Consider the following 11775-nt stretch of genomic DNA (forward strand, 5'->3'; position numbering starts at 1 on the left):
TTTTTGCTTTCTAGACATTGATTTCTGCTTTCTGTTCTCCAATCCTGCATCCTTACTTTTTCAGGGTTGTTCTGACAGCCAGAACCCACATACAAACCCATGTGCCATTATTCATCTTTGCGTTGTCTCATGTTGCTTGTACATTCTGCAACTAGGCTGGGGCTAAAAGCCCTTTGCCTTCTCCAATTCAAATAAACTCCTGATGAAAATCCCCTGAGTCTAATTTGACTCACTTTGGTCACATAGGGATATACAAACACAAGAGAAAACCCCAAGGGATGAGTATAAAAATAGAGTAGAGACAAGGCTCTCCAGAGCTTGGTAAGCATCATTCCCAAGCAGGGAATTTTGGAAACATAGACCAAAGCCACCTTTCCTCTGTTGAGTTTAGTGCATCAATTCTTTCCCCATATCCACGCCCACCTTTAGTCCCACCCCCACTGAAACTTTTCACCACTTTCACCTTTCTGGCTTCACCCTCCTATCTCCAATATCTTTTTTTCTCTCTATTTCATGGTTCTCACCAATTATTTTCCCTTAGACGTAATGTTCTAACTAAGGATACATGTTTCATGGCACTCTCCTCTTCCAGCCACCACTCATACTTTTAAGTGATCCATATGCTATCCTTGCTCCCAAATAAAGGCCTTCAAACAAGCCATTCTCCTTCCCTTCTCATCCCAACCAAGGTATTCCACCTCTCTCTTTATTTATTCTATTTCATGATTCTCTCCCTAAGACATCTTTATTGGATTAATCCTCCTACCTCTAATCCTCTTTTTTATTCCCCACTTTACCATCCTCTTGATGTCTCTTCCCCAGCTCTCATCTAAATTTCTGTCTATCTGTTTTGTTAATTTGGTTTATGCCTTGAGGATGTGTCTGTCATAGGGATTATGAGAATTATATAGCTTAATAAGAGTAATTATCATCTATATAGTGCTATAAGTTTTGCAAAATGTTTTTGAAAATATCTCATTTTATCTTCATAATTTTAGGATTTAGATGCTATAATTATTCACATTTTGCAAATGAAGAAATTAAGACAAAGAGGAGTTAAGTTAATTTGTCAAAGTCACTTGGTAAGAGACTAATAAATATTTGAGACTTGATTTGAACTCAAGGTCCAAAGTTCTATTAATTATGGCACTCAGCCATCCCCAGGGTAGGCATAAAATGTCTTCCTTTCTTTGGGATAGATCTGTGCCTAAGATAAATAGGGATAATGAAGATACCCCAAAATGAAAGAAGTAAAACAATGTCAGTCTGACAATCTGTCACCATACACATACAGTGAAATCTTCCTACCACCATCATTTCATTATTTCTTCTCATTGCCACTCTAGATGTCTCAAAGTATTAAGTCAACTGCATTGAGTCAACTGGTCCATGAATCTTTTTCCTATTGCATCAAACAACAATAGTAGGGCCAGCAAAGGAGAACACTGCTTTCTTAGTCATTGGTGCCCAATACTGGTGACACTGAAGATATACATACCATGACAACTCTTCTAAGAGAGACATAAGTAAGCAAGCACTGGAGAACATGGAATGTCTCCCTCTGTTTTTATAGTCCTCTGTCAAGTGGCCATGAAGGCCACATAAAATGGTGAGGGCCTTATAATCCAGTTGGATTATTACAAGGAGGGGCTACATAGGCAATAATGTCATATATGTTACAGGTTCTAAGGAGAATGAATAGAAAAAGAAAACTTTATAGAGGAGGTAGTCCTTAATGTGAATATTAAGGAAAGCACAGAAGTTGATTTTTAGAGAATTGTTGAGATTTTTCATTATGGAGGACTTGGAATGTTGGACCACACTTGTCATTTTATTGATATGGGGGAAATGCCCATAAAAAATTTTCCTCTACCAATAAATTCAGTACCTGTTCTTCCATATATAGTCTCAGAGTTGTCTGGGCACTGAGAGGCTAAATTAATTCAAAGTCACATGTCTAACAAGCAAGATTTGACCTCAAGTCTCTGTAACACTGAGGTCAGTTTTCTAGACTTTGTGTTCTACCACAATGCCTCAAGGAAGCATAAGATTTTGATAAGCAGAGAGACTGATTAGGGTTTTTCAGATGAGAAAACCAAAGTATAAAAGAAAAAACTGATCATTAAGGGAACAAAGAAGAGAAAGACTTTTTTTGTTGGACTGCAAACGCAAATGGTTCTGCAAATGCAGAACTAATTTAATGTTTGATGTATTCATGATTTCACCCCTGTAGGAACCCCCTTCAAAATAGATCACAATTCTCCTGCTAGATGACATAGTAAACAGTTCACTATGCTTAGAGTCTAGGAAGACATGAATTCAAATCTAGCCTCAGATACTTAGTAACTGCGATCCTAAGAAAATCATTTAATATCTCTCTGCCTCAGTGAGGTGTGATAATGATAAGATCTGCTTTCCAGGGTAGTTGAGAGGTTCAAACAATATAATGATATTTATAAAGCTCTTAGTAGAATGTCTGGAACATAGTTGAGGATAATGCTTATTTCCTTCTTTTCCTCCTTTCTTCCTTCCATACTTTCTCATTCTGTGTGATTTGTATTCATATTTCCCCAAAAATTCCTATATAGGAAATCTATTTGACCCACAGGAATACTTTCTATAGGTGTCTCATTCAATCCTCAAGATAATTCTGTGAGGCAAGTAGTACAAATATTATTCCCATTGTATATAGAGAGAAACTGAGGTTCAAAGATTGCAAGGTCACAAAGCTGTAGAATATCAAAAGGGCAGATTTTATGACTCCTAAATCCAGCACTATTTTTTTTAGAAAGCAAAATGTTACTTACTGTATTAGTCTTCAGAAATAGCATTATCTTCCCTCCTTCCTTCAAAATCTTCAGCCCAAATGTGCATGCCCATTTAATAGTATGTTGTATAGCAGATTTTTTGTATAGCTAGAAATTGGATTAAAATATGTTTAAACTCTTCCCAGATGCAATATGTATTGAGAACAATTTTTAAGTGGAGTAATATATAATTGCTTTGAATACCAAACTGTAGAATTTGTACTTTACCCTACAAGCACCAAAGAGTTGGTAGAAGTTCTTAAACATGTAAGGGAAACAATGTAGGATAGTAGATAGAGTGTTACTGGATTTGAAATAAGAAAGTTGAATTTACTGCACTCTTTGGGATTTTATTCACAAGAAGAAGTTGTAGATAAGAAAACAAGAGGATGAAAATGTTGCAGGGGTTACTATGTCACTGTGATTTAGATTCCACAGTTTAGGAAGATTAATCTAGCATCATATGTAAGATAGATTAGAGGTAGAGAATAGAAATAGAGCAGCAAGGCCAGAAACCATTTTTGGGATCAGTTGACTAACTGACCAGAATTAATGAATCATAGTCAATCTCTTATTTTATGCATTGAGGCCCCTATTATTAGTCTGTTTTTCACTCAACAATTTTTATATACAATTTGGATGAAGATGCAGATGGCATGTTCATCACTTTTTTTTTTTTTACCTTTTATTGGCTTTATTACATGTTTGCAAAGAATAAGTTCAGAACTCCTCAGAAAGGAGTCACAAAGAATCCTTACTTAAATTTTTGGATTATGTCAAACTAGAAGGAATAGATAATTTGGATGATGGAACAGTGATGTCAATAATGAATAAAATTTTAGAACAATATTTTTAATCTAGATGTGTGATTTTATCATTTATAGAGAAGCAAATCAAAAACTCATCTATTACTTAAAATATTAGAGTTACCTGGTGCACTGGAAGATTAAGTGATTTGTCCATGGTCAGCCAGTTAGTATGTATAATAGCCAAGCCTGGAACTCAGGTCTTGATACCAAGGATTTCCCTCTATATATTCTCCTGTGCTGTTTTTTTTTTTTTTTTTAATGGCTTGTAATAGGATTAAAAGTAACATTCTGCAGTTGAGTTAAAAACTGTCACAAGATAGAGGAGATATAAATAAATAGATATTCATATGAAAAAGATCTAGGGGGTTTTCATTAACTTCAAGCTCAATATTAGTAAACACAATGTATCGAGCAACAGGTTTGGAGTCAGTAAGACTCAACTCTTTGCGCTTACATGCAGCTTCAGATATTTACCATGTGACTTTGCAACAACTACAAAAACAATCTTCTCAGCCATCACACTGTGCCAGCAACTGGGGTAAAAGAAACTACTTTGTTACAGAACGACATTGTACCCTTAATGAGCAAACAGACCATGTTTCACTTCCTATCATTTATAATTCCAAGCATAGTACACTAAGAAAAGCAAATGTTAAATGAGTCTTGGTTGAATTAATAAAATGTAAGAATAGAATGTATCCATCTTTTTCCACATCTGTCCATAAAAATGATATTTTGGGTAGCATGAATGTCAAGTCTACTGGGCAAGTATATCTCTATAGTGAAGATGTACTCATCATGTTATCACAGCTTCATGACGTACCGATCAACCTCCTGACCTTAATTCGGTTCCCTCCTAGGAGACTGTCCTTGAATCCACAATACATTCTTGATAAATAGATATCCAACCTTTTTATAAATATTTTTTCTCAGTATAAGTGAACTTGAAATTCTGGTATAAGGAAGTCATCTCTTGTGATATTGTTTGGTGTGCATCAGTCCTCCAGATACTGGATACCCCTTGGTGAACAGATCAAATTGAGTTTCTGAATATTAATCTTAAGAAGGCAATCTTCATGCTTTCCAGACAGCATAGGGTGGTAGATAGAGTACTACTGGGCTTGAAGTAGGAAAACTAAATTTGCTATATAACCTATTTGGGGATTTGGTCCACAACAAGGAGCTGTAGATAGGAAAACAAATGGATGAAAATGCTGTCTGAGTGGAACTATTTTAGCAACTATGTAAGATGAATTTCAATGGGAATGCACAATGTAGGAAGTCAGCAAGGAAGTCTGGGTCTTAATGTTGTAAGAGGATTTATTAATGTGGGAATTATTGGATAGGCATTGCATGTTAGGAAATATAATAGCAAGAACAAAAATAAAATTTGAAATTTAACAATGTATTATTTGCTTAGAAATTTACATCTACTAAAACAGTTGAGCATGTTAAAATCCCTATGAGGTGTGTGCATAGATATTATCCTCATTGTGCAGATGAAGAAACTGTAGTTCACATAATTCAAATTACTTGCCTTAAATGATTAGCTAATAAGCATCAGGGTAGAATTAAATATGTTTTAATAATAACTAACATTTACAATCTTGTAACATTAGTACTGTCATCCCCATTTAATAGTCAAAGAAACTGAGACAGATTAAATGACATGGCCAGAGAAACATAACTAGGAGATATCTTAGGCAGACTCAAAATTCTGTCCTCCTGACTCTATGTCCAATACTATTTAATTGGTCATTATCCACTGGCTTTGCAGTGTATACTTTGAGGTAGAGTGAAAAACCCAAGTCATAGGTGGTTTTTGTATAAGGGTCCTATACGTAAGCAAAGATGAAGAATTGGGTTATGGGCAAAATACTATTTAAGGAAAAATTATTTCTTTTATTACTTCTTGAATACTGCTTGGACTTAGAAGAATGAAAAGGAAGAGAGTCTACTCAATGTTCTCTGTCCAATGCTCCCATATGTACCTATAAATAATCCCCCAAAAGTTAAAATATGCATATATGTCTTAAATTAATCTCTTCTCATTTGCTCTTTTTAAATAAAATTTATTCACTCTAGAAGATGTCTTCATTATATGATCTGTGAAACCCTGGGTTTATGCAAACACCAGAAGGTTTCAGCAACTAGTCATCAAATCTTAGCTAATTCCTCACATCAGTGTATCAAATTGAACTGTGTAGCCTTTTTGGTTTCAATCAATTCTGAATACTGATGTATCAATTATTCAGAACACTCGTAAGGAATTTAGGAAGTCCAAGTTCTAGTACTAAATCTCTCAATCATTATTATTTTACATTATTATCTTAAATTACTTGTTAAGATATAATTTAAATTATTATCTTAAATTCTACTACTTAACTAAGCCCACATATATTTTAGGGAGGAAAAAAGATCTCTATTGATTCATATAGCTGTGTACATTGCTTTTTCTAAGTATAGAAAAGTTTCTCATAAATCCCCAAGAATTCCTACAGATTCTTCTGTAGCCTTCCAAAAAGAAATGATATAATCTAGTGTGTCTTGGTACTTTTTTCTTTCTTCTAAATTTTTAAAGTGGAAGAGACATATCAATTCAATTCAATTAAAGTTTAATTTATTAAATGACTATTAAGTTCCAGCAACTATGTTAGTTTTCAAGTTATAAAATGAAACACTCCCTCAACAAACTTATTCTTTATTAGAGGAAACAACTTCAGAAAGTGAAAATTAAATAAAAAGTAATTTCAGTGCCATAAAGACCTAAAAATTTAAGTTTTCTTCATCTGATCCCAAGAAAATATATATTTTAGCAGGGCTAGCAACATTTTGGGGCATTGTCTCACCTGGGCAAGCTTGCATCCAGGTGGGAATGTAACCTGGTACCAGTTAAATTTTTATGTGCCCCAAAACTATGCACCATTTGTACAAAATCACCAAATATAACCATGGCTTTGAGTCAGTTCTCCTCCTTGCCCCATATGCACTGAACCAGTAAATCCTAGTTCCATTTTTAAGTTTGATCAAGCTAAGATTCTTGCATTTGATGCCCTTTTCCAATGAGAGTATTCTCATCTGAAAGTTTTTTTTTTGTTTGTTTGTTTTTAATGTTGTGATTTATTCTACCCTAAACAGTAGAAGGTATACAACTAGGTGGCAACATGGTAAAAGTACTAGTCCTGGATCAGGAAGACTCTTCCTCCTGAGTTCAAGTCTAATCTCAAATACTTTCTAGCTGTGTGACTCTGGGAAAGTCACTTAATCCTCAGGAGGGAAGGCAGAGAAGCAATATGGATCTGGATATACCAATGATCAAGCTGGAGAACACAGCTGTGCATGCAGCTCAAGTAAATAGGTTAAAGAGCCAGATGGCTGATCTTCTAACAAAGATCATCTCTGAAAAATAGCAGGGAGCTTGTTTTCAAGCTCCAATGCCTTTATTCCCATGCCCATTAAATACAGCTCAGCAAGGAAAAGATCTAGAACTAACAGAGATGGTTGAGAGTATAAAGCAAAAAAAAAAAAAAAAAAAAAATTAAAGGTTGAGTTAGAAGTAAAATGAAAAATCACATTACAGACAATAAAAAAAGAGATAAAAGAATTACAGACAATTACAGGCTGAGTTAAAGAAAGAACAAAAATTTAGGTTACAGCAGTTAGAACAGAAAGCCTACTGGCTGAAACTGAGAAGGAAAAATAAGCTACTATTCAGCAGTTAATTATGGAAGAACCAAGTGAATACAGTGGTTTAAAGAGTCCCATAAGTTTTAAAACTAAGGAAGATTTTAACTGAACATTCAAACCAAGAAATATAAGGAAAAAAACAAGAGAAAGTTGGTGAACATGCCATATAGAAGTTAGATAGAGAAATACTCTTTAGTGTTTTATTAATTTATCTCATCTGCTACTGCTTAAGGGGATCTACTGGTATAGAAATTTTACAGAGAAACCCCTACTAATGGGAAGGGGTTTAGTTCTTTTCACATGCAAAATTCAGTTTCCACTTCAATTCTGCCTCCCACTGAGCATGTATCTTTGGAGAATTTCCCATTTCCTGTTTTGCATAGCTTATATCTTTGGAAGAGTTTACAAACGCCATCCCAAATTTAAGATAAGAATCATCCAGATTGACTAGGAGAGGTTCCACATTAGGCCAGACAACGCTACTTTGCAATGTCTCTGCCACATGCCTTAGCCATTGTCCCTCTGGCTTCTGCATCTTTTCCTGCAGCTCAGTGATGATGGCTGTTAGGAATCTGCTCTGGATGGTCATCATGAGCTCCCACTCCTTCTTTTCCTCCACGATCTGGTGTTCCTGTACAGCCCCCATCTTCCTCAGCTTTGGGTAGTGCTTCCAGAGGTGCTTGCTCTCCTTTTGCCAAATGAATTTTCCCCCTTTCCCTTTCTTCTGCCTTGCCAGATTAAGTTGCCCTATTAGATTGAGTTGCTTCTGAAAAATTCTCTCACTTGTATTTTTAGAATCAATCCATATGCACAGTCCATGAGGGGTTCTTCCTCTTCTTTTAGTAGAAGCTCCTGGATTGGTTCTCCATTCCATACAAGATTTCCTCATCACGGTGGATCTTCTCGCTGGGGTGCTGAGAAGCCACTGCAATGGGCCAATGTGGGTGATCCTCATGATCCTCTGACTCAGAGCAGGTATCACAGAGCAGAGTGTCACTATTATCCTAGAACACCTTCTGTTCTCTGTTGCCCTCTTTGCTTATCTTGAAATGGGACATTGGCAAAGAAAAAAAAAGGAGGGATACTTTGGACAGTTTAGATAATATAAGAAGAAATGATATCGATAACATTTTACTTAAAATATTAAGTATTTAGTAAATGTTTATTGAATAATTAAATTTAATAGAGACAAATAATTTTGAAGAGTTCCAGCATATTTATGGGTCTCAGAAATTGATTTTTAAACTTCTGAGTCTCTAGTCTTCTGCTACATTGGCATTTAGGGAGACAGGATACTCAAAGAGAGAGACAGACAGACAGACAAAGAGAGGGAAGAAAAGAGGAGGGGAAAGATATAGAAAGAGAGGAAAACAGAGATACAAAAAGTGAGAGAGACTGAGACAGAGGAAGAGACAGAGAGTCAGAAAGAGAAGAAGTGGAGACAGAGACAAACACACACATACAGATGGATGAGGATTTGAGCTACCAATTTTTCTTCCAGCAGAGTTCATCTGAAAGCTGAGAAAGAGTTCCCTCTCCTGGTTTTTGTATCACCAATAGCTAGCATATGACCTTCCACACAAAAGGCACTTAATAAAATGTTGAATCAATTTGTATGGAATTTAAAATTATTTATCTTGCATTTATTGTTAATACAATACAATATAACTTTATGACTAATAAGGCTTAAAATGAATTTGCATAGCAGCTTATTATTTTTCCTCTTGGTTGCCCTTGGTTCTTGGCTGATTCATTGATGAATCTGCAAGTGTTTTTCATTTCATATTAGAGATAATATCTATCTTGGATAGTGCACTGAACCTGGAAAAAGGAAGATCTTGGTTTGTATTCCTCCTCAGACACATGACAGCTGTATGTTTCTGGGCATGTCAGTCAATCAATAAGCATTTATTAAATGTTTATTACATTCAACCATTGGACTTTGAACCTCTCTAAGTCTTAGTTTCATCATTTGTAAAAATGAAAAAAATAACACCATGTAATTTACTGAGTTGTTATTAGGATCAAATGAGATAATCTATGCAACAGGCTTTGTAAACCTTACAATTCTATGTGAATATGAACAATTATTATATATTCACAATCATTGTTTTGACTCCCATCCAGCTTCTTCTCTTTATTTTTCTTCATTTAAGTCTTTCCAAAGTCATTTATTATTCCTTATATTTATCATTTTAATTGTCATTGTTGCATTCCATTACAATCATATAATGTTTATTCAACATTCCCTTTTGGACATTTAGGGTAACTTTGAATTAAAATAAAGCCAAAATTTAAGCAGAGTTCTTTTTCCCCCTCCTTTATGATAATATATTTAGAGCATATTTCTAATGGCAGAATTATTGAGTCAAAGAATATGCTTATTTTTCAATTATCATTAGTCAAAAGGGGACCATTTTTTTTTAAAATTTTTTATTTTTATTTTTTTATTATATAACTTTTATTAAGAATCCATCCTGGGTAATTTTTTTTTACAATATTATCCCTTGCACTCACTTCTGTTCCAATTTTTCCACCCTCCACCCCTTCCTAGATGGCAGGGCATCCCTATATTTTAATATTCCATTATCCTAGATACAATGTTGTGCAGATCCAAACGTTTTCTTTTACGGGAAATTGGATTAGAATAGAATAAGGGAAGAAAAACAAAAATCAAACAGTTTACATTCATTTCCCAGTGTTTTTTTTCCCCTTTGGGTGTATCTTCTTCCATCATTGATCAATTGAAACGATTAGTCTCTTTGTCAAAATCCCCCATCAAATTAGCTTCTACAATATCGTTGTTGCGATATAATGATCCCCGGTTTCCATTTCAAGCATCAGTTCTTAATTCTTCCCAACTTCTTTATTCATCTTGGGCTTTCACAGAACAATAATATTCATAACATTCATATACCACAATTTACCAACCATTCTAATTGATGGGCAGCCACTAAGTTTCCACTTCTGAACCAAACAGGGCCCACAAACTTTTCCAATACAGGTCCCTTTCCTTCTTTAGTATCTCCTTGGGGTATAAGCCCAGTAGAAACACGTGGCAAAGGGTATCAAGTTTGATAACTTTTTTGGGCATAATTCCATATTCCTCAGAATGGTTGGATTCTTCACACCCACCAACAATGTATCAAATTCGTTTTCCCAATCCCCTCCAACACTCATCATTTTTTTCCTGTCATCAGCCAATCTGACGGTGTGTAGTTATCTCAGAGTTGTCTTAATTTGCATTTCTCTGATTAATAATGTTTGGAACACTTCTTTCATATGGTGGTAATATTTTAATTTCATCATCTGAAAAATTGTCTGTTCTTCCTTTGACATTTATCAATTGGAGAATGGTTGGTTTCTTATAGAGTCACCTCATATATTTTGAAAATGGGCCTTTATCAGAACCTTTAACTGTGAAGATGTTTTCCCAGTTTTTTGCTTCCCCTTCTAATCTTGTTTACATTAGTTTTTGTTTGACCTTTTTAATTTGTGTAATCAAAAATTTTCTAATTTTGATCAATAATGGTCTCTAGTTCGTCTTTATACAAATTTCTTCCCTTCAAGTCTGAGAATAAACATCCTATGTTCCTCCTTTGTTTATAATCCTTTTCTTTATTTAAATCTGGACCCATTTTGATCTTATCTTGGTATACGTGTTGTGGGGTCCATGCCAATTTTAATACTAATTTCCAGTTATCCCAAAGTTTTGTCAAAAATGAATTCTTATCCCAAAAGTAGGTCTTTTGGGTTTGTCAAACCCAAATTAAGTTGACTATTCTGTCTTTAGACCTAACCTGTTCCACTGATCAATAATTATTTCTTAGCCAATACAAATGGTTTTGGTATGCTGCTTTATAATATAGTTTTAGGTCAGGTCGCTGGACCTTCATTTGTTTTTTTTTATTAATTCTTTTTAGTTCTTGACCTTTTATTTTCCATATGAATTTTGTTTTATTTTTTCTAGATCATTAAAATATTTTCTTGGAAGTCTGATTGGAAGCACTAAATAAAAGATTATTTAGGAATTTTTGTCATCTTTTATTATATTTGCTTGACCCTATCAGGACTTTGATTTTTCCAATTTTTAAGTCTGACTTTATTTTTGGGAAAGTTTTTTATTTAGCTTATAATTCTGACTTTCCTTTGGTAGATAGTTCCCAAATTTTATGCTTCAACAGTTATTTTGAATGGAATTTCTCTTTGTATCTCTTACTGTTTGCATTTGTTGGTGATGTATAAAAATGTGAGGATTTTGGGTTTATTTTATAACCTGCAATTTCTAAAGGTTTGGATTATTTTAATAGCTTTTTGTGAATTCTAAGGGTTCTCTAAGTAACCATCATATCATCGCAAAGGATAGCTTGGTTTCCTACTGCCATTCTGACCTTTAACTCTTTCTCAACCTTATTGCCGGGGCTGTGTTTTGATAAATTTGAATAGTAATGGGAAGTGGGCAACCTTGTTCA

At 34.5% G+C, this 11775-nt stretch overlaps 1 protein-coding gene across 1 annotated transcript; it reads right to left on the reverse strand.

Annotated features, from left to right (window-relative positions):
• Positions 1-7589: 7589 nt before the first annotated feature.
• LOC116423636 lies at positions 7590-8301 on the reverse strand. Its single transcript, XM_031968686.1, has one exon. It carries the CDS (start codon positions 8256-8258, stop codon positions 7590-7592), a length of 669 nt encoding a protein of 222 aa, XP_031824546.1. The 5' UTR covers positions 8259-8301.
• Positions 8302-11775: the final 3474 nt, after the last annotated feature.

This window comes from Sarcophilus harrisii, chromosome 4 (genome assembly GCF_902635505.1).
Source record: "Sarcophilus harrisii chromosome 4, mSarHar1.11, whole genome shotgun sequence".
In the NCBI taxonomy this organism is placed as follows: domain Eukaryota; kingdom Metazoa; phylum Chordata; class Mammalia; order Dasyuromorphia; family Dasyuridae; genus Sarcophilus; species Sarcophilus harrisii.

Excerpts from the sequence above, each read along its gene's own strand:
- LOC116423636 (XM_031968686.1), bottom strand. The coding sequence starts at position 8,258 with ATGAGGATCACCCACATTGGCCCATTGCAGTGGCTTCTCAGCACCCCA.